Source organism: Marmota flaviventris, chromosome 19 (assembly GCF_047511675.1).
Source record: "Marmota flaviventris isolate mMarFla1 chromosome 19, mMarFla1.hap1, whole genome shotgun sequence".
Classification (NCBI taxonomy): Eukaryota; Metazoa; Chordata; class Mammalia; order Rodentia; family Sciuridae; genus Marmota; species Marmota flaviventris.
Genome location: NC_092516.1, coordinates 28,689,762 through 28,711,848, shown reverse-complemented (window position 1 = coordinate 28,711,848; position 22,087 = coordinate 28,689,762). Strand labels below are relative to the sequence as shown.

At 49.1% G+C, this 22,087-nt stretch overlaps 2 protein-coding genes across 5 annotated transcripts in view; one reads left to right on the top strand and one right to left on the bottom strand.

Moving 5' to 3' along the window:
- Positions 1–760: 760 nt before the first annotated feature.
- Mdh2 (malate dehydrogenase 2) lies at positions 761–16,115 on the bottom strand. The gene is made up of 9 exons (XM_027952900.2): positions 15,929–16,115; positions 10,923–11,091; positions 9,180–9,263; positions 8,174–8,283; positions 6,745–6,870; positions 4,325–4,402; positions 3,016–3,115; positions 2,553–2,704; positions 761–1,076 (listed from the first exon to the last, which is right to left on the bottom strand). The coding sequence occupies exons 1-9, from the start codon at positions 15,992–15,994 to the stop codon at positions 945–947; spliced, it is 1,017 nt and encodes a 338-aa protein (XP_027808701.1). The 5' UTR covers positions 15,995–16,115; the 3' UTR covers positions 761–944.
- Positions 16,116–16,202: 87 nt separating this feature from the next.
- The window catches only part of Styxl1 (serine/threonine/tyrosine interacting like 1), a 49,220-nt gene continuing 43,335 nt past the window's right edge, over positions 16,203–22,087 (top strand). For 2 of the 4 annotated variants that reach the window (XM_071605512.1, XM_071605511.1), the window contains exon 1: positions 16,203–16,359. The gene's annotated coding sequence lies outside the window, so the exon portion shown is untranslated. Of the gene's footprint in view, positions 16,412–22,087 lie in introns of all 4 variants that reach the window. The other 2 variants (XM_027952860.2, XM_071605513.1) reach the window with 2 other exon arrangements.

Genomic DNA, 22,087 nt, shown 5'->3' with positions numbered 1-22,087 from the left:
TTTGTTAGTCCCTGAAGAACACCTGCAGCCACGTCTCCCCGTGTCCTGCCTGGACCAGCAGCTGGGGCTCAGCTTGCTCCTGCCCCACCCTCACTTCACTGAGGCCAAGGTGCCAGTCACTACTGGTGTCGGAGGAAGCTGGGCGGGGCTGGGGCTCAGTGGCAGAGTGTGAGGCCTTGGTTCGACCCTCAGACCCCCACATAGAAATAAGTAAATAAAGGGGGGCTGGGGATGTGGCTCAAGCAGTAGCGCACTTGCCTGGCATGCGTGCGGCCCGGGTTCGATCCTCAGCACCACATACAAAACAAAGATGTTGTGTCCGCCAATAACTAAAAAATAAATATTAAAATTCTCAAAAAAAAAAAAAAAAAAGTAAATAAAGGTATTGTGTCCACCTAAAGTAAAAAAAAATTATATATATGAGGTGGAGGCCAAGGCTCAGAGGGGGCAGGGCCAGCGGAGGCAGCTCACAGCAGAGAATGGTGTCAGGAAAGAACCAATGGCATGAGCCACTGAGCCACCTACCCTGGGAGGGCACAAGGACACCTTATCAGGTCACACCTGGGATAGGCAGGGTGTAAAGCGCATGTGGGGAGACGCAGGCGCCCAGAGGCTGAGAGCCCCACCCCACGTCAGAAACCTCCTGGGGCCACTGATGCCGCATTCTGAGGTGGGAGAGCACCTGGCGTGATGGGTGGGGGAGAGGCCACAGACACTCCAGGGTCACCTCTCCGGGAAAAAGAACACTCATAGAGGAGCCTTGAAAAAGAAAATCAAGTCTGCTTTTATTGTCGCACCAATAGACCAGCCACAATTTGGAAGGGACGATAACACGGATAATAACAACCATAATTGAAGCAAATTAAATGAACAGCATCCGACCCGGCCTTCCAGTGACACGATGCCGCGATAAGTTAAGGAAGCCGCTGCTCGACACTCGCACCTCACTTCATGTTCTTGACAAAGTCTTCTCCTTTCTTGATGGAGGCTTTCAGCTCAGGGATGGCCTCGGCAATCATCTTCTCTTCAAAGGAAGAGACTTTGCCGATGCCCAGGTTCTTCTCCAGGCCCTTTTTCTGGAGGGGAGAAGGAAGATGGCAACATTTGAAAAATCAGCGTGTCACAGAAAACCCAACCTGCGCCTTCCCTGGCTCTGCCTGGCCATCACACCAGCCGCTGTGGGCAGCCAAGGACCCCAGTGGATCTGAGCCCAGGTCGGGAGCCCCAGCTGCAGACAGACCATCCCAGGGGGGTCCTGGCCGTCCTCACTGCACACGTGGCGTGGACAATTGCTTTCATTCCTATCTGCTTTCCTATCTACAGGACGAGTGCTCCCCTCCCTCCCTGCCACTCGAGTGCAGGCGAAGTCAACTGGGCTCAGCACTGGCCCAGAGTGCTCACAGCTAGCAGAACTGACCACATAGTACTTCTGGGTTCTAGTCTCTTCCCCAAGTTCAAAGATGGAAGGAATGTTAACATTTACTTGACTCAAATCTATTTAAGTGGGTGAATATCTGACAAAGACAGAGGTGTCAGCCAGGTGCGATGCCACACACCTGTAATCCTGTGGCTCAGGAGGCCAAGGCAGCAACTTAGTGAGGCCCTGAGCAACTTAGCAAGACCCCGTCTCTAAACAAACAGGCAGAGGATGTGGCTCAGAGGTTAAGCAACCCTGGGTTTAATCCAGGCGCACACATAGGAGTCTTGTCACTGTGTCACCTCCCAAAAGCTGTCTGTGCAACAGCCTCCAACCCAGCTCCAAGGTGATCTGCTGTCTCTTCTCCTGCCTAGGCCCCCAGATGCAGGTACTCTCCCCACAGCTCTGCCACACCTGCCACCACCTGAGCCCTGAACCATACTGCACAACACATTCCCACCATAGGGAGCTCCATGGCCAGAGGCCATGTCCTATGGATCCCCAGAGTCAGAGTGTCTGCTGTAAGTGGTCCTGTAGGCCATGAGACCTAATTCCTGGGTGTGAAGTGATGTGATCACACGTGTGCCTGATTTCAGTAGCTGCTCACACATGTGGAAAGCTGAGACCGAGGGGTCTCTGCTCACTCAAGACTCAGTGAAGAGCCAGTCAGACCTCAGAGGTGCCCCCGAACAGCTACCCGAAGCCAGCACTGTGACCAGATGGGCTCCGTCCCTAGAAGCACATCCCCAGGAGGAAAGCACCGGGGCAGGACCGAAGTCCACAGCCACGCAACAGCTCCAGGCCTCCCGGGAGTGCAGCCGCAGCTGAGGTCAAAGTAGAGCGAGAGGCGTGGCGATGGCTTCAGGGCTGGCTGGCCAGGGAGGCTCTCAGAGCTGTCCTGCTGCCTTGAGCCCGAGGGTCTCATTTATCACATTTAGCTGCTTAGCACCAGCTGCTCAGTCCGCGCGGAGGAGGAGATGCACACTCCTCAGCGTGACACTCTTGGCTCTTAACTGAGGTGTGCTTCCACCCTCACAGCTTGAGCACACACCAGGCAGGGGTGTGCAGCCACTGCACAGGGACATGTGCACTGTGGAGCCAAGGGACAGGGACCTGCTCTCCCGGGGCTACATACCCCCAGCAGCAAGGGCGTGGAGAAGTAGGTGCACTCAGTTTCCTGGGACTTCACGAAGGAGCACTCGACCACGCCTTCCTTGCCGTTCATCGCATCCACGAGGGAGAAGACAAAGCGGGCGCCAGCGTAGGCCATAGACAGGGTGGCAGAGCCTAGGGGAGCCAGTCGGGTTGGCCAGCTGGTACTGCAGCCCAGACCCAGGGAGCCTGCTCCATAGGACAACTGCAGCCGCCCCAGCTCCCCAGCTGAGAATCCCCCCTTGGACTTCACTGTCTTCTGAATGACAGAGTCAGTTCTCGTCCCCACCGTCACCCCAGCCCACATGGCAAGCCAAGCTCCTCCTCTGCAGAACCAAGCTTAGGCAAAGGCACATGGAAAACCCCACTCTGGCCTGAGCAGTCTTGCCCTCCAGCCCCATCTCTCAGGGCTCCCCTTCCATCTCAGGGTTTCCTGAGGACCCTACCTGCTCCAGCTTTAGCCTTCACCACCTCGGTGCCAGCCTCCTGGATCCGTCCGGTGAGTGCTGTCAGCTGGTCTTGGGGGAAGTCCACCTTGGGAGTACACTGCAAGCCCAGCCGCAGGTCAGGAGAGCAGCTCCAGGCTCAGCCCAGGAGCAGACCCCCAGGCCCCACCCCAACCCCTGCCCTTCCCCATAGTGGGCTCCCTCCTGTGACCACCTCAAGGGAAACTGGGATTGTTTCTTATAAAGACCAAAAGAAACTTCATAGGGCGGCTTGGCGAGAGCGCCCCGCCCCTGCTTTTCTCCAGGTATTTGGTTTGCACTCAGGAGCACTCGCCAGCCCTTTTTATTTACTTATTTTTCATTTTGAGATTGTCTTTTGGCTAAGTTGCTGGGGCTGGCTTTGAACTTACAATCCTCCTGCCTTAGCCTCCTGAGTAACAGATCACAGGAGTGTGACACCACGCCTGGCCTGCTACTAATTTTGAAAGAACCTTTTACATTTTATACTAATTTTAGAGGAAAGTTGAAAAATTACCACATAGATGTCCCGTAGATGGCTTTCCCCAATGTGGGCATTTTCTGTGACCACAGGGCAGCTGTGTGGCTGGGAGACTGTACATCAGAACCTGAGCTACAGACATTCCGATGCCCATTTCCCCACTGCTGTCCCTGTTCTGTTCTAGAGCCAGGTTCGGAATCCCAGCTTGCACTCAGTCTGTTCCGAGTCCCTCAGCTTTTCCTGATTTTTCTTTCTTGATCACTGCATTTGTGAATCAATCAATTTGGATGTGTCAGACATTTCCTCATGATTTTCTTGTAAGATCATGCATTTTGGGCAAAAATACCACAAACATTTTGTCTTTCTTAGGCACTATATTCAGGGCCATGAGGTCAATCTGATGGGTCTCCTTCCTGGTGGTGCCAACCGTCTCTCTATGCCTCCTTCCCATCTTAAAGATAGGGTCTGGCTATGTTGCCCAGACTGGCCTTGAACTTGTGGGCTCTGTGCTCCTCCTACCTCAGCCTCCTAAGCAGCAGGGTCTGCAGGCACCACTGTGTGGCAGCTTCTGTTCATTTTTAAACAGCACCTTTCCTGCCCTGATCTAGCTCAGGAATCATGATGCTTTCCACACAGTTCCCACGGTGTGCTGAAGCCCACTGCCGTCCTCTGACCCACGAGACCCCACAGGCTAGTCAGGAAGCCCCAGGCATCCTGGGGCTGCTGCTGAATCTTTTCGAAATACAGTGGATGCTTCCATTTTTTCCATCCTGAGGGCCTCAGGACAGCCTTGCAAGAACACTCACACACCTGAGAGATTAGGGGGATGATGGTCTTCCCAGCATGGCCACCAATGACAGGAACGCTGACCCGAGCTGGATCCAAACCCTGCTCACCAAAGTATGAAGCTTGGTTAGTCGGTGATAAGCACTCTGGGAATGAAGCACTCATATCCATCTACATCACCCACACTGGGAAAATCCACAGAACTCAGAACAAAGGAAGCAGGGAAGAGATACTGTCTAACCCCAGCCCAGGTGTGTGTGTGTGTGTGTGTGTGTGTGTGTGTGTGTGTGTGTGTAGGCTCGGAGCTGAGACCAACCACCTAGCTGAGGTCCTCCCAGTGGTCTGACATCCTCTCAGAATTAGAGGCAGTGGCCCTCTTTCTCAGAGCAAATGTCATTCTCCCTGGAGAAGCCCACACCCGAGTCCCCATAGTCATAGAGAACCAGGCAAATGCCATTTCCCTCATTTCTATTCTGGGAAACTCAGAGGTTAGAAGTGTGGCAACTCCAACTCATTGGGATGGAAAGAACAAAACTGAGTTGTATGAGATCAAAATATGGTTCAAGGTAGCAGGGCTTGCTGGACAGGCGGACTCACTTTTAAACCGGAGGTATGATGCCTCCAAGGACCTGTGTCCCAAGTGTTTCTAAAAGCAGACAAAAAAGAACCTGGTGGGAGTGACTGTGGGGAGGTAAGCAGCGATCATAGTAATGCCACCTTCCCCAAGTGCTGAGTCCCAGGAGCCCGGCTCATGTCAGGAGACAGCCTGCCTAGGAGGGCGGCCAAGACCCGTGGGGCACACGTGCCGAGCTCTGCATGTCCCTGGGACAGAGACATACTCCCTGTGTCTGCCCTTTCAATAAGGACAGGTGATGGCCCCAAGCTGTGCGACAAGATGGAAGAGAATTCCAGACCAAAGGACTGGCGTCAGAGAAGTCAGGGGCACAGAGGGCAGATGTGGCACCAGCAGAGTGTGAAATGCAAATGCCAGGAGATGCGAGAAGCCAGTGAAGGAGGGTGGTGCAAAGGGGACTCGAGACAGCCCAGAGGATGAGGGAAGAGCCAGCCCTGATGTTTAATTCACGAGCTTTCCGGACACCGGTTCACTTTGACGAGCTTGTCAATTATAGCTTTTTCTGGCAAGCACCAAGATCCCCTCTCCAACCTGTCTAGTTTCTAAGCTAAGTCAGCTTTGCCTATAGAACCCTCTGTGAGCACACAGGAATTACATGTGGCTATCACATCTGAAATGCGGCTGGTGTGACAGAGGACATACAGATTTATTTACATAGCCACATGTAGCCTAGGTCCTGTGGGAAATGGAGTGTTCAGCCATGAGAGCTCATGGTACCACAAGAGCCCTCAAATAACAAGTATGGCTGCTGCCTGGGCCCTGGGCCTGCCCTCCAGCTGGTCCACTTTCACCCCGGACACTGCCCACTCCTTCCCCATGGTCCTGCCACACTCCAAACACACCTGTGCTTGCTGAACCGATCACTCAATTAAATTGTCTCTTGCCCCTCCACTACTCAAGGCCCAAAGCCCTAGGCCACATCTCACAGATCACTGCAACCCCAATATCTAGAACAGACCCTTATACATGTTATGACTAAATTAAATTGAATTAAAGTGGGGACACCATCTGGAAGTTCAGAAGCAGATCTGTCTGGTGCACAGTTAAGGCCCACGGTCCTGTGTGTGCACTTGCCACCAAGCTTTGTGAAAGTCAATCTGCTCCCTGCTTCAGGAGGCCCCCACTTGCCTGCAAAGCCAGAGCAAAAGGGCTTGCGGCTCAAGGTGGGCACTTCTGGGGCCCAGAGGAGCTTCTGCTAAATACGCAGCTAAAATGATTTGCAAGCAGTTTATGAAAGGCACTGGCGCCAAACCAAACCTACCTCAAGACAAGCCAGGGTGCAGTCCAACAGCCCAGGAGCAAGCAGCTAGCAGCACCAGAACCCTCAAAGGTAAGCCACTACGGGCTCCCAAGAGAAAGAGAACTAGAGGCCCCAGATAACCCTGGTTTCTTAGGATTTCAGGAACTTTCTCAAATTCTTCCTAGTTGCTGATTTTATCACCCTTCATCTAAGAACTAGCAGGTTAACCCTGGCAATACTAGTTTCCAAGGGGCAAGGAAAAAAGGGAAGACGGGGAGCACAATCCAAGTGTGGCCACCAAGAAACCCAGGAAAAGTCTGAAGCTGATGCACCTGGTCAGAGGTCAAAGGCAGAGGGAACCAAGCCAGACGGCAGCTGGCTACTCTGAACCTGCAGGGACCTGCTGCATGAATTCCTCAAGAAAATGTGGGTACTGCTTTCCACTAAGGGTAAAAGCTATAAACACTAAACTCTCAGGTCAAAGCGCCTGTTGCTTCCTGTGCTGGTAAACAAGCAAGGTGGCTGGGGAAGTTCAGCAAAGCAACCCAAGGACAGTGGTACAGTCCTTACCTTCAGCTCTGCAACAAAAGTGTTGGCTCTGACAATGTCCAGGGTTGTCACACCAAAGATCTTATTGGGGTCGTACACTCCATGTTTCTTGAAAACTTCTGCTGTGATTGGGATGGTGGAGTTAACCTGTGAATGACAGGCACAGTTGGCCCAGACTCGGAGCACAGGGCCAAGAAGAGAAGGAGCCCTCTTTCATCAGACCATCGACAAGGCCGCAGACACCACATTCAATTGCCCTAGTAATTGTTTACAGTCAAGCCACTCACAGGACAGGACAGTCACACTACTGAAAACAGAAACCCCTCTACTGCAGGGTGTGGCCATCAGTCATCAGATATGTGTTGTTGCTATATGGGACACCTTCTGCTGACTGGAGCTTACTCAAAGCAGATGAACTAGGTCAAATCCCAGTTCTGTCCTTCTGTGTTGTGACCTTGGGCAAGTCACCCAAACTCCTTAGGACCTGGTCCCTTTATCTGTAAAATGGGGACCCCTAGGGAGGCTGCTGTGAAGACTAATGAATTCCTGGGCGGGGGCAGGCTTAAACCTTGCCCCCACACGGAGAACACAGAATAGGACAGCGGCGAGGCCTACACCAGGGACCTGCCAGTGCCCCATAGAAGACACTGTTACTATCTACTCTCAACCACCCCCTGAGGAGGTGAGCTAGTGGGGAAGACAGGACCCTCTTCTCAGGCCAGCAGCCCTGTCCCCATTGCTGCCACTGCACCTTCCCATGGATCCTTGCCACACTCAGACCCCAGCACCAGACTCAGCTAGGAGGAGGGAAGCAGAGCGCAGCTTTTACACATGTGACACGAGGCCCTGCCAGCCCAGGCCTGGGCACCATGGCTGTCCTCATGCCTGCACACTACCTGCAAGTTTCTGCAGGGCTAGGGGCAGCTGTGTATCAGAAACTGTGTGCCTAAGTGTGAGGGGAAGGGGAGGACGGGGACCCAGAACTGTAGACCCTGAGTGAAACACAACAGAAGAGGAACTCACAGGCTCCCACAGTCATGGCTGAGAGGAACCTCCAGAACAGATTGGGGAAGCCACAGAGAGGGCAGGTGATCTGCCCGGGGCAGAGCTGGCTGGACACGAGGCTCAATCACTGTCTGTGCTGGAAGGCACCCGTAGAAATAAGCCTCAGGACCTCTTACCAGAGCATCCAACTTGTCACCTTACATGCAAAGATCACCAGTTAGAATGGATTATAGTCAATCATCAAAAGGACTTTTTTAATTACTCCTTTAACAGACCTATTGCCAAATCAAGTCACATTCTGAAGTATTGGTGGTTGAGACCACATATGATTTGGGGGGCACATAACTAGACTATAATAGGCAGTTCATTCTCCCTAACACAAGGACAAACTTCTGCTTCAACTGGGCCTTGGGCGCAGTACCAGCACCACCCTGCTTGCACTCACCGGATTGGAAATGATGCAGATCATGGCTTCAGGGCAATGCTGGGCACAGGCAGCAGCCAGGGTGGCCACAATTGTTGCATTGGTGTTGAACAGGTCATCCCGTGTCATGCCTGAAATGGCCCAGTACAAGACATTCATAAGGAACACGGTGAATTTCCAAATAGGTGCCAAATGCTAGGTGTCAGCCGTTATAGGAAACTCAATAAGAACAGGACGGTGCTCCCATTTCAAGTAGATCTATCCTGTAGGGCGAGCAATCTGGTGCGGCAAGTGCCACAGTGAGGGTAGGGGTGGGGAGGGTGATGGCTGAGAAGGATCATCAGGGATTAGTCAGAACCCCAAGGTGGAGCTGGGTGGAAGAAGGCCATTTCAGGCACCAGCTGAATGTTGCCTCATTGAGGCAGGGGACAAACAGCAGATAATGGCTGACTTTATACACCAGGCCCACATGTGACATTTATCTCCCGGGCAATGGGGAGCCTATGGGTGTTCTGTTTTTCTTTTTCTTAATATTTTTTAGTTATAGGTGAACACAATATCTTTAGTTTGCTTATTTATTTTTATGTGGTGCTGAGGATCAAACCTAGTGCCTCAGCTGGTGCTCTGCCACTGAGCCCCAGCCTCCCAGCCCCCCATGGGTGTTTTCTTAGTGAAGATTGAATTTTTTTTTTTTTTTTGTGGTACTAGGGGTTGAACCCAGGGCACTTAACCACTGATCTACATTCTCAGCCTGTTTTAATTTTGAGACAGGGTCTTGTTAATTTGCTGAGGCTGGTTGAACCCAGGGCCTTGAGCATGCAAGGCAAGCACTCCACCACCAACTGAGCTATATCCCCAGCCCTTGAGGCTGGTTTTGAACTTGCAATCTTCCTGCCTCAGCCTCCCAAGTTGCTGGGATTATGAGTGTGCACACAATGATGCCCAGCAGATTCAATTAGTTTTTAAGGTAACACCCCGTTCTTAGAGACATATAGGGAGATGCTGGACAAAGTTTCTGAACACAGACCTGGTTTTCTGGGGACTCCAGCTGGAATCACCACCACGTCACAGCCTTTCAGACAGTCTGGCAGCTGGTCAGGTCCGAGGTAGCCTAGAAGAAACATCCCATGAGAGCAAGACCATCTTTTTAACCCAGAAAGGGTTCCTGCAACCTTTCCTTGCCCAGGGCCCCACTGGTCCTTCAGGTCCCCACAAAAACAAACCCAGCCATCTGCTTGTCCTTGTCTGACTCACTAGCCCCTGCATGCCATGGTCAACTGCATTAGCTGCCTGCCACTCCTCAGAGCAAAAGGTACCTGGTGAGAAGGCACTCCAGAGGCCAGGAGTGAGAAATGCCCTGGACTCCCAATAAGGACTCCCAATACCACTATCTACTTAATCTACTCCTATCATCTGGGGACAACAGTTATGCTATTCAAGATTTCAGGGAAATTTGCTACAATGTCTAAAATCTGCTTTGATTTTGACTTTTTCCTATTGTAGGAGATCTCAAAAACTCAAATATATAGCTCAAAAGAAAATGGGCGGGGCTGGGGATGTGGTAGCGCGCTTGCCTGGCATGCGTGTGGCCCGGGTTCGATCCTCAGCACCACATACAAACAATGATGTTGTGCCCGCCGAAAACTAACTAAATAAATAAATATTAAAAAATTCTCTTAAAAAAAGAAGAAAATGGGCAAAGAAATTCAGGGGAACCATGGAAGGCTCATAAATACAAGCTGAGAGCTTCCTGAACCGAAGTACTACCAAATATGGTCTTCTATATAATATTGTCAACAGGCAATGGCATTTAGTACAACCTTCAGCAATTTGTACTTTATGGCAAAAACTTTGAAATATCCACACCTACTGACTCACTCTACTTTTAGTATTCCAAGAAACAAGATGTAAAGATAAAGATATTTATTGCAACTTGCAGCCCGATGGCCAATAGTATTGCTAAGTAAATAAATGAGAAATTATGGGACAGCTTTAAAAATGATTTTTTTTTTTTTAAAGAGAGAATTTTTTTTTTTTTTTTTTAAAGAGAGAGTGAGAGACAGACAGAGAGACAGAGAGAGAGAATTTTTTAATATTTATTTTTTAGTTCTTGGCGGATACAACATCTTTGTATGTGGTGCTGAGGATCAAACCCGGGCCGCACGCATGCCAGGCGAGCGCGCTACCGCTTGAGCCACATCTCCAGCCCGAGAGAGAGAATTTTAATATTTATTTTTTTAGTTTTCGGCAAACACAACATCTTTGTTTGTATGTGGTGCTGAGGATCGAACCCAGGCCACACGCATGCCAGGCGAGCGCGCTACCGCTTGAGCCACATCCCCAGCCCTTTAAAAATGATTTTACCAAAAATTTGATGACATGAAAAAATGGTGATGTACTGATGTACCTATGGAAGGGCTCAGCAGGAGGTGGAGGGAAGGCAGCCTGCACCCCAGGGAGTAGCACTTTCTCCTGCCCCCAGCAGCTTCCTGACACTTCCCCTTCCTTGTTCTCACACTACTTTTCAAGTTAGAAAGAGTAAAGAGTGGGAAGACTGCATAACCTTGTTTTTCTAAGACAGAGCTGTTTAAATGTTTATGGACCCAACTCCTAAAGGGTATAATTGTTTGTAAAATTTTAATTCCCAAAATCAACACAGAACTTGCAAGTCTTTGAACATCTAGGTACATCTAAGATCTTATTGTTCTAGAATCAAGACCCTGGCCTATAGGGAGAAGACGGCAGGCTCTAAGGTGGGCGTGCCCAGTACCTTTCACTTTTGCTCTGGTCTCGATGTGGCTCAGATCTGCAGCCACCCCAGGTGTGTGAGCAATGTCATAGAGGGTCAGTCGACTCACAAGGGGGCTGTTCTTCAGGAGTAGTGAGAGGGGCTGCCCAATTCCTCCGGAGGCCCCAAGGACGGCTACTTTAGCATTGTTCTAAAAAGAGGTAGAGAAATAACTCTTAGGCCAGATTCAGCATTAAAAGGATCCACAGCACTAGTCCTCTTTTATTGGTATCAAAGCAAGATATAGTTGTTGTATTTCCATCAACTTCATTCTGATAAAATTCTGGACTTTATTCCAAAGGTCAAGTTTCAATGGGGAGAACTTCTGCATAGAGATGCTGTGATATCCAGGTCACACCCCACACACCCCTTCAGAAGATAAACAAACAGCTTCACCCAGTCAGGCAGCGAGACTGACAATAGCAGCATTACCTTCCATCTGCAGTTTTAAAAAGTATAAACACACACAGAGTCCCACTGCATAGGGCTGTAGGGCTGCAGGGCTGAAGACCCTTGCTGGTTGAGGGTACAAGTTAATCAGATGCATTAGGAGCAACAGGAAAAGGTCTAAAAGAGGGGCTGGGGATACAGCTCAGTTGGTAGAGTGCTTGCCTCACATGCACAAGACCCTGGGTTCAATTCAATTCCCAGCACCCCCCCACCCCCCCCCCACAAAAAGTCTAAAAGAGAAGTACTTTTAGGGACTCAAAATACAATGCAAATGTTATGTAAATGGTTGTGTAGAATGTACTCATAGGGAATAATGACAAGAAAAAGTTTAAACAAGTTCAGTACATATATAAACTTCAGTTCCTTTTAGAGCATTTTTGATCGAGACTGACCTTATCGGTGGATGTGGAGCTCATGGACACAGGAGGCAACTATATTCTACAGTGGTGGATGATGCTAGTTAATAAAAATTTCAGTTATCAAAAACTGAAACTAAAATCAAACCAAAACAACTTTCACAATGTATTTCTGCTTAGGAATTAAGCTCTAAAAGCATACACAGCAACCAAGAGTTGAGTTTAAACAGGTTGAGGTTTTTTTGTTTGTTTTTCTTGTACTTGGGACTGAACCCAGGGGTGCTCCATACACTGAGCTATAGCCCCAGCCCTTTTCATTTTTTTTATTTTTGAGACAGGATCTTCCTAAATTGTGGTTGTCTTGCCTCAGTCTCCAAAGTTGCTGGGATTACAAGTGTATGCTAGTTTCTGTTACGGTTCTGAAAACAGACACTTAAAAACAAACTTTGGCCTTTTCCCCTTTCCCCTCCCCTCATGGGGTTGTCTTGTGCTCCCCACTTTAGAACCACTGCCCTTGTTGGCCTTGGAAGATTTACAGGTACATCTGGTTTCTGTTTTTAAGTGGTACTCTGAAGGTAGACCCTTGACTTCCCAAAAAAACTAAACTAGCCAGACCAACCTGGACCCCAAGGTCTGGCAATCTCATCCACTCTGGATCTCCCGCTGTCACTCCCAAATTTCAACTCTTCAGTTTTGTTTATTTTTTCCTTTTTCTCCTCCCCTGAGATAGGGTCTTACTGTGTTGCCCAGGCTGGCCTTGAATGCCTGGGCTCAAGTGGTCCTCTGGCCTCAGCCTCTCCAGTAGCAGGGATCTCAGGTGAGTGCTGCCATGCCCCATCCTAGCTCTGCAGTTGCCAGGCATTCCAGTAGTCCAAAAAAAAAACAATGTTGATTTACCCTCTCTAGCTCTTCTTGCTCCCAAGTGGCAAATCTGCACTCTGTCAAATTTAAACCTCTAAAATCATCTTCTGTCTCTTCTTTATCCCATGTCAGAGCCAATCAGGACATGAGACTTGGCATCTTGAAATGGCTCCAATCTCCCGCTGTCCATTCCCATTCCATCCTGGACTCCACACACACACACACACACCACTCTTCCCAATAACTGAAGCCTCCATCATTTCACTCCCTTGCTCAAAAATCTTTAGAAGCTTCCAAGGCCAACCTGGGCAGTGGTTCCAAAGTGGGGAGCACAAGACAACCCCAAGAGGGGAGGGAAAGGGGGAAAAGGACAAAGTTTGTTTTTATTTAACAAATAGAGAATTAAATGTTACTAAGGATCAAACTGATCTGGTGCCCTTGCCAGTGGTCCTTAAGTGGATTAGCTCAGCGTGGGGGTAGAGGGAGGGAGAAGGGACAGGACTTCCTCACTCAGGTCTTTGCTTTCACTATGCTGAGATGTTCCTCTTTGTACAATAAGTCACCAACTTAGTATTTACAAAAGCACAGTGTGATCTCCACAATGCATCCCAATGGAGGAAGACCTTCAGGATCACAGTAGTTACCCTTGTTTTTGTAACAGTGTCTTCCACACCTGACTTTGCTGGGCATAGTGTCTATCAACAGCACCCAGATTAACAATGGTCCTGAAAATTGATACAGGGGACCTCGGTCTTTACTTACACGACTCTGCTTTATACTGCAAGTCTGCTATGGTTTGTTTTTGAATTTCTACTATGTGTTTGTATTATAATGTCTACATTAGTATGTCTACGTACAAATAGATACAATGACACTGTATGTTTATTTATTTAATTTTTTTACTATTGAGGATACAAGACCCAAAGTCTGGAGACCAAGGTGCTGTGCCTTAGGTTCGAGCCCACCTTTCTGCCTTACACAACTGCCTTTCCAGCATCTCCACCTGTATGTCCAACTGGCATTTTTTTTTTTTTTAGAGAGAGAGAATTTTTTTTTAATATTTATTTTTTAGTTTTCGGCGGACACAACATCTTTGTATATGGTACTGAGGATCGAACTCGGGCCGAACGCATGCCAGGCGAGCGCGCTACCGCTTGAGCCACATCTCCAGCCCCCCAACTGGCATTTTTAACTCAATTTAAAAAACGAGCTCCTGAATCTTTCCACACCCAAACCTGCTCTCTTCTAGAAGTCTTGCCCATCTCAGCAAATACCAACTCCAAGGACCCAAACTTAGGTGTCATCTGTGATTCCAGTTTCTCTTTAAGTCCTCATATAACCAACAATCAGCAAATCTCACTCACTCCAGTCAAAAAATATCCCAAACCTAGCAACCTTTTACCATCTCCACAGATGTCACCCAGAGCACGAGTCTTAATCTGTCATTCTCCCTTGACCTGTTCTTAAAATGGGAGCAAGAACAAGTCATTGCTATGCTCAAAGATCCTCGCGTTGTGGTCCCATTTTCAAGAGAATGCAACATTTTTTAAGACCTGCTGTTCTCTTCATTGCCCTCCCTGGAATTACACTGGTTCCTCATATTCTCAAACATCTTAGGCACCCCACTCTCATCCCAGGGCTCTCAGAATATTCTTTCTTCCTTCCTTCCTGTCACTAGGTATTGAACCCAGGGGTGCTCTCCCACTCTACCACTGAGCCACATACCCAGCTGTTTTTTATATTTTGGGACCGGGTTTCACTAAATTGCTCAGGCGCCCTCAAACTTGCAATCCTCTTGCCTCAGCCTCCTGAACAGCTAGAATTACAAGTGTGAACCACCATGCCTGGCCCTGGAATCTCTTTCTATATGTAAACTCTGATTCCTTTGAGGCTTTACTCAAATGTCACATCCTGGGTGACACTTACCCTGCCTGTTCTAAAATCACAACTTTCTTCCTTGACAATCCCTCCTCTCCCCTGGTTTTTTCTTCTGTGCTTGTCACCAAGATACTTTGTAATGTGGGATATGACAAAAGTAAGTAAAATGTGTAGTAAAGTCCATGAGAACAAGGTGTTTTGTTCTCTGCTGTATTTCTAGTGCCTAGGCTCAGTGCCATCAAAATTCAATCCTTTTGGGCTAGGTGTGTAGCTCACTGGTAAAGCGCTTACCTAACATGCACTGGGTTCGATCTCTAGCATCTGCAAAAGAAAAAAAAAAAAAAAAAACACCACTCTGCCCCCACTTAGGTTCTTCCTGCTTTACCTTTGCCCAGCTGTCCCTCCCCTACTCCTCAGCATCAATCTTCATTACCTCCACCTGTCATAAGTTAACTCATTGCTGGCTCATCTAGATGCCACTTCTCACTCATCTTGTTAGGCCTTACAGGATCCAGCATACTCAATATGCTTATTTGTGTCTTTATTTTTCTAATGAATTAACTGTAGCCTAAATAAGAAATGTAAAATCAATTCCCATTAGTAATCACCTCCCTTTTGGTTGTGATACTTAAGAGGGAACACAGGCATCTCCTGGATTCTCAAATTTTGGCTGTATTAGATTCATTGGGGGCACTTGGTGAAGATAGAGGTTCACGGTTCTACCTTCCTTAATGAGCTACTTTCAGGTGATTCTGATCTCACCAGAGTATGAGAACCACCCTCCTAGAAGATGGCTAAAAATAGCTTAGGCTCAAGTGGACCTAGGCCAAGTCAAGCGGCTGTCAAGACACCTGGGGGACAGGAACAGTCTCTCCAAAGCAGGGAGGACCCTTCAAAAAAAGTTCTTAGGAGCAGAGCAGAATGCTCAGACTCTTTGAGGGACGGCCCACTGGCAGTCACTAGGAGCGCTGAGTAACCAACCTCGGCCCAGGTCGATATCCTCCTTGCTTCAGCCTGCTTACTACTATGGAGTCAGTACTACACGTTGTTTCTCTCCTTCACACTCAACCCATACAGATCGTGCAAAGAGGAGGACATTACTTGTCAAAGCCATGGGAAGTTGCATAAAAACGTAAGTTACTTCCGGACGTTCTCAAAGCACACAGGACAAGAGCGCATTCTCTGGGGACCTGGGGGGTCGAGCTGGGGGAGCTCTGCGAAGCACACCCTCCTGAAGCCGGGTCACCTCGCCCGCTCCAGGGCTTTCTCCCTGCACTTCCCGCCCGGCGTCAGCGCTGGCTCACTGCGCCACGGCTTCCAGCTGGTGCCGGGCGGCCCTGCTGGGGCCCGAGGTGGCCTGCAGGTTCGGAGACACGCACGAGCCCGTGACGCGCGAGGCCGGGCCGGGGTCACGGCTTGCAGGCCGCCTCTCTTCGGGTCTACCTGGGCTGAGGTGCTGAAGCTCCGGCGGAGAGCGGCGCCGGCGGGCCGGGCGAGGGCGGAGAGCATGGCTGGGGCGGGCGGAGCGCAGACCGGCAGGCACAGGAGCTGGCAGCGAGCAGATGACTCCAACGACCTCCACACTGCACTGAGCCCGCAGCCCGGCTCCGTTCCTCCCGGTCTCGCGAGAGCGCCGGACTTCCGGCCCCGCCCACCTCCGGGATCTCGCGATATCGCGATCATTTCCGGGCTGCGGGGAGGAAAGCTGGGGGCCGACCCTGGCAACTCTGTGGTGTTTCGCTGTGCCTTGCTGCGACTCAGGGCCCGCGTGGGCAGTGGGGGAGCCGCGGTTGGAGTGGGAGGGGGAGTCCGCTCCCGAGAGGTGGAAGAGGACGGGCTCACGCTGGGAGCGCCTTAGAGGAGCCGTTTTCCAGGTGGGGCTCCACACAGGCCCCGACAGCCAGCCTGGGCGCGGTGGCGCAGCAGGTCAGGCGGAGTGTGTCCCGGACCCGAGTCCCCGACCTCCACCGATCTACCCCTCCTGACCCTGGAGCGAGACGGGAGGGGGCTGTGAGCGAGGCAAAACGGGGAGGGGAGGGGCGGGGAGACCGAGAGTCCCGAGGCGGAGTGGGCATCAGTTCACCTCCGTGCACCTGCCCTCAGATTGCACAGGTCCTTACCTTACAAGTAACAAAACTTCACGGACTCTGCTACGAATAGTAGCGAACCTTAGTACTGACCGCAGCTCCCTGTGCTGTTCGAGGACCACAGTCCTGTGTTGCAGAGGAAGTGGACACAAAGACTAGCACAGTCATCCAACCCGCAGTGCTGTGGACACAGTCCCACTGTTTTCTTCTTTACAATTAAGATAACCCGAGCTTATGTGGATTTGCTGTTTACCCAAACAGAAAGCAGAGCTAGGGTTCCTGCTCACAAGGAATTGTCATTTTAAAATTATAAGGTTCACCCCCCCCCCCAACATACACAATCATTTCTACTTTCTGGGCATGCAGAGATGTCTCAGGCATGGTCTTGGCCCTCAAAAAGTTAGAGTCAAGTGGGGCAGGTACGTGTGCCACAGATTGCTGCCTTAATAGAGAAATGTAAAGTGGGCTAATGACTGAGTCTGCTTGGGGACAGTGGTTGAGAATCAGAACATAGTAACACGAAGGAGTTCATGAGGGCTGCCTTACTCTTTCCTTTCTCCGGTTATTTGGTGAACTATTTAGATGTGTGGGTTTGGTGTTGGACTTGGACAGGTGTTGGACATTCACCTAAGAACAAGATCATAAGTTTTTCTGTCTTCAAGGGGTTCAATAGTGGAAGAGATAGGTCAATCACAAGCAGCAATTTGGGCAATAGTAGGAGAATTTATGCAGTGCTGTGGGAACACTGAAGGTGCAGCTAACCCAGAATTGGGGTGGGCTGTATAAGAGGACCTTCCAGAAGATAAGCCGTCTAACATGAGATATGCCAGAAAAGGAGGCAGTACTCTATTGGAATGTTCAACCCCAGAGGAGGGAGAGTTCCCTTGCCTGGGAATCAGTCTCAAAGAAGTGCTGGAGCTGGGCTTTTAACTATGGGAAGTGGATAGACAAGGAGAAGGAGGGAAAAAAGAGCCCAGTGGGAAAACTGAAAGAAGGAAAGCATGATCCTGTGTTCAGGGGGACAGACAGTTTCTGTTGGAGTGGAGACTTGAGAGCAGGCAGTATCTTTGATCTTATCACTGTGTTCTCTGGTAATTATTTACTCTCTATCTTGCCACTAGAAATGAGATCACCTTGGGGTTGGGAACTGTGTCTTTCATCTGTCTATTGAGCCTATTGAGCCAGGAGTGGTGGCATAGGCCTGTAATCCCAGCTTCTTGAGCCTGGGGAAGAAGGATCATGAATTTGAGGCCAGCTTTGGCAACTCAGATCCTGTCTCAAAAAATAAAGAGGGCTGGGGATGTGGCTCAGGGGTTGAGCACTACTGGGTTAAATTCCCAGAACTACAAAAAACAAAATCCCCCAAATCATTTGTCATTATTGTCCCAACACATGACTGGTCTGAGAGCAGGCCTCAGTTAACTTTGGGAGAACTGAATGATTTTTAGATGAAGCATGTCTATCAAAAGTTTTTTTTTTTTTCCTTCCACCAGAACTGTGGGAGAGATTAGATTGCCCTCACATGCTAAGAATTCCAATGGGAAAAAAAGTGGAGGGGGGGCTGGGGTTGTGGCTCAGCAGTAGAGCGCTCGCCTAACATGTACTTGAACATGGTTTCAATCCTCAGCACCATATAAAAATAAAGATATTGTGTCCAACTACAACTAAAAATATATATATTTTTTTAAAAAGTGGAGGGCAGGAAGATTCTTTAGGATACTATCCTATGAGATGGTAAAGATATGAGTGATGGCAGTGGCCATAGAAATGGAGAGATGGGGCCATTGGGAGAGGTCTGGGGCAGAGTGGATAAGAGTTTATTCATCAGGTCAGGAATGAAAGGAATGTGGAGAATTGGGCTGAGAAGTATGTATGTTAGAGGGAAGTTGGGGGTTGGTGGAAGGAGCACTGGCTGGAAAAAGAATTTCATTGTAGATGGGCTGAATTCGGAGTGATGGTGAGTTGTCCATATAGAATTATCCACGGGTGGCATATACCTGTAGTCCTAGCACTCGGGAGGCTGAGGTAGGATCAGTTGAGCCACCAAGTCTGAGACTAGCCTGGTCATCTTAAAAAAAAAAAAAAAAAAAAAATGAAGAAATGGACTCCAAGAGGAAATATGGGGTTGAAACTCAAGAAACCAGGGTGAAGCCATCCCCTGTAGAGTTGAGGCCATGAAAAAGAAATGGAGCTCAGGTTCTCAGGCTCACTGCCACATCTGGGCTCAGTCTTCTCCACATTTTGTCATGTCAGCATCTCCATGAAGGAGGAACTTCCTACCTCCGAAATCCTCTACCTGGGCCATCTGAGACAACTGTTGAGAAACCCTCCAGTTCAGCTCCAGTCTGCCTCACTCTAAACCCCAAGATTATTATTCAGTCTTAACTCCTGCTGTAGTAACTGCTGACTTTATGGCAGACACCGTTGTTGATGCTTTGCATTAGTAACTAACATTGAATGTGCAGAGTCATCTGCAGTCGAGAAGCAGAATGAGGCTGGGTGTGGTAGCACACACCTGTAATCCCAGCAATTCAGGAGGCTGAGGCATGAGGACCGTGAATTCAAAGCCAGCCTGAGCAACTTGGCAAGGCCCTAAGCCTCAGTGAGACCATGTCTCTAAATAAAATACAAAATAGGGCTGGGGATGTGGCTCAGTGGTTGAGTGCACCTGAGTTCAATCCCCAGTACAGATTGTGATCAAAGGCAGTGTTATGTCTTCACCCCCACTCTTTAAATCTTTGCTTGCATTACATCTAGCTACCAAGACAGATGTTTCAATAGCTTAATGTTCCATTCACATTAATAATCAAAACTGAGCTGAATTAAAAGTTAAAGATTGTCCCTTCCCTTCTCGAGCTTTCTATAGGCTCCTGCATTTGGGGAGGAAGGTTCTCAACTTCTGTTTCTTGCTTCCTCACTCCTCCACTCCACCCCAGGTAGACGTGGCTTATGACACATCTGGTGTGGGCAGAGTGGTGTTGTAAGTGGAGATGAAGCAAGAAAGTTCCCTTTGTCATTAGTTCTTCTGAGGTTGATGGGAGTTCCGGGCTGCCTCCCATGCAGTGCTTTTGCGGGTCGGTCTTAACCTTCAGATCCCCTGACCTATGTGGTCATGTCTCAATCTTGTTGCTTTTAGTACCTCTCAGCCCTTGGTTTCTGGAATCCTCCACTGCTTGATATTGATCCATTGTCCCTTTAGGTGATGCTTGTAGGCTAAGTCCCTGTAGGGTAGCTCCTTATTGGCCTTATCTCCTGCCTGACTCACATCTGGGATCCATACCCTTTGCCTCAACAGCTTCTGGGGATTCAGGCCACTTCTACTGCTGCTTCTGCTTTGCTACCAGCTACCCTGCCTCCAATTTTTCCAGCCATGGGGCCAACGTTGCCCTCTGTGCCTGTACAAGCTTTAGTGGGCAAGGCTGAGCTATTCTAGGGCTTTCTTCTGGTTTCACAGATTGTTCCAAGAAAGCCAAAACTTGTGTAAGACTGGTCAGTATTTGAAATCTGAGGAAGGTGTGAACAAGACAAGAACTTTGAGATGCTGGAAAGAAAAAATGAGGGGGAGGTATTAGGTGGACAGGATGAGATAAGAGGATGCTTATCTCTGTGACTGGGAGAAAACACAGAAGGGCACCTAGAAAGCAGTGGATAAGGGAGGGCAGTTCATACCCAGTGGCCTTAATCTTCCCAGGCAACAGGTGGAAAATGAGCCGGGTGAGGACTGAGCAAGGATAAGAAGGTTTGCACAACAGATGCAGCCGCTGGGGAAATGCTGGCATAGGAGGAAAGACCAGAAAGGGATTAGCTCTCTAGTGGCCTTGAGGGCCAAACTGAAGTTCTCAGTGTGTGTGTGTGTGTGTGTGCGCGCGCGCGTGCGCGCGCACTGGTCCTCGTGGACTTGCTCCAGACACCAAGGTCAAGAACATACACAGCCTTGCATCCACACATCTGCATGTTCATGTTCCAGAACATAAACATGTGCATCTACATGAGGAGCTCAGTTTTTATTGATGTTCAGTTTACATTCAATAAAGTATATACAGGTCTTAAATGTTCTGCTTAGTTTTAACAATTTTTACCCTTGTAATGCCCCCCAAGCAAACAATAAACTATTTTCTGAAAATACATGCTCCTTTCTGAAAATACATGCTCCTCATGCTCCTTTCCACCAGTCTCCAAGATAGCTATTTCCTGGTTTCTATTACCATAGATTCATTTTGCCTGTTCATTGTATGTAAAAATATACAAATACACTGGCATCCTCCTCATCCGACCCTGTACACCTGCATGTATTGACTGTTTAGTGGGCTAAGATCACAATCGTGTGTGAGATTTGGGGATTGGGTGCACACATATATGATCTTCAACCCAAGATCATTCCTTTCGGATCTCTAGAACTAAAATGAAGAGTTAGAAAGCTGGTCATCATTCTATCTTTTACAGGAGTTTTATTTTTCTCTTCATGCTCTGGGATATTGGCAATTAGGGACATATTTTAAAACTTCAGCTTTAATGTCACTTGGAACTCAGAAGTAGTCCAGGGGTTTGGCTCTCCAGGCTCCGTTGTGGTAAGACAGCTAGGAGGTAGTGGACTGGTCACTGCAGAGATGGCAAGAAGCTGCCGGCAAGGAGCTCCCGGAGCTGAGAGTCACTAATGGAGACAGATCCGAGTCTGAAGTGGGGGAAGTGAGAGCAGAACTGATATCAGAGCCTGGTTAGGGTCAAGGACCTGTATCAAGCGGAAGGTGGGGCCTAAACTCAATCAAAGAGCAGAGGAGAAGCAGGCCCTGGAGTGAGAGGAGGAGGAGGAGGATGTAAGCCCAGACATGGTCTTTGGGAGACTATTACATTTTTTTTCATCTCCTTCCTCTGACAGAGGACCACTAAGTCACCTCTTGGTGGTATGGTAGGCGTAGATTTGGGGAAATGATAGTGATCTGAAGCTCTGAGATGGGGTAGGGATATAGGTGACTGGGTTTAGGCCTCTACTCCATACTTGTTCCCCTCAAAATATAGACAGTGGCGATGACTAAGGCAAAGTCTTCCTAAGGCCTCATCCTGCTCCTCTCTCTTCCTTTCATCTATGCCAGTGGGATCTGGTGCCCCTCTGAACTGAGATGCGGATTTCTTCCACAGCCACTGCAGTTTTGGGGGTGCTGTTGTGGGACTGTGCCATTTGTGCGTGTGTTTATGTAGTACTGGGCTTTAAAGCCAGGGGTGCTCTACCACTGAGCTACATCCCCAACACTTTTCAAAATTTTGAGACGTGAACCTCAGTTGCAGAGGCTGGCCTCAAACTTGCTGTTTTCTTGCTCAGCTTCCGAGTAGCAGGGATTAAAGATGTGTGCCACCATGCCTGGCTCATCCAGCAATTCTTGTGATGGTTCAGGCCACATAGAATGTGTCAGGCCACACCGGTTCCCTTAAGATCCTGACCCCCAGGAAATACCCCAGGCTCCTCAGCTTATAGACTTGACCAACTCCTGATTCAGTATTTGGCCTGAGAGTCTCTGGT

What these genes read in the sequence shown, in the direction of transcription:
- Mdh2 (XM_027952900.2), bottom strand. Translation starts at nt 15,994, where the DNA reads ATGCTCTCCGCCCTCGCCCGGCCCGCCGGCGCCGCTCTCCGCCGGAGC. An exon ending in GACCAGAGCAAAAGTGAAAG is followed by an intron (nt 9,264 to 10,922) that starts GTACTGGGCACG and finishes TGTTTCTTCTAG; the next exon opens with GCTACCTCGGACCTGACCAG. An exon ending in CTTTTGTTGCAGAGCTGAAG is followed by an intron (nt 4,403 to 6,744) that starts GTAAGGACTGTA and finishes TTTGGTGAGCAG; the next exon opens with GGTTTGGATCCAGCTCGGGT.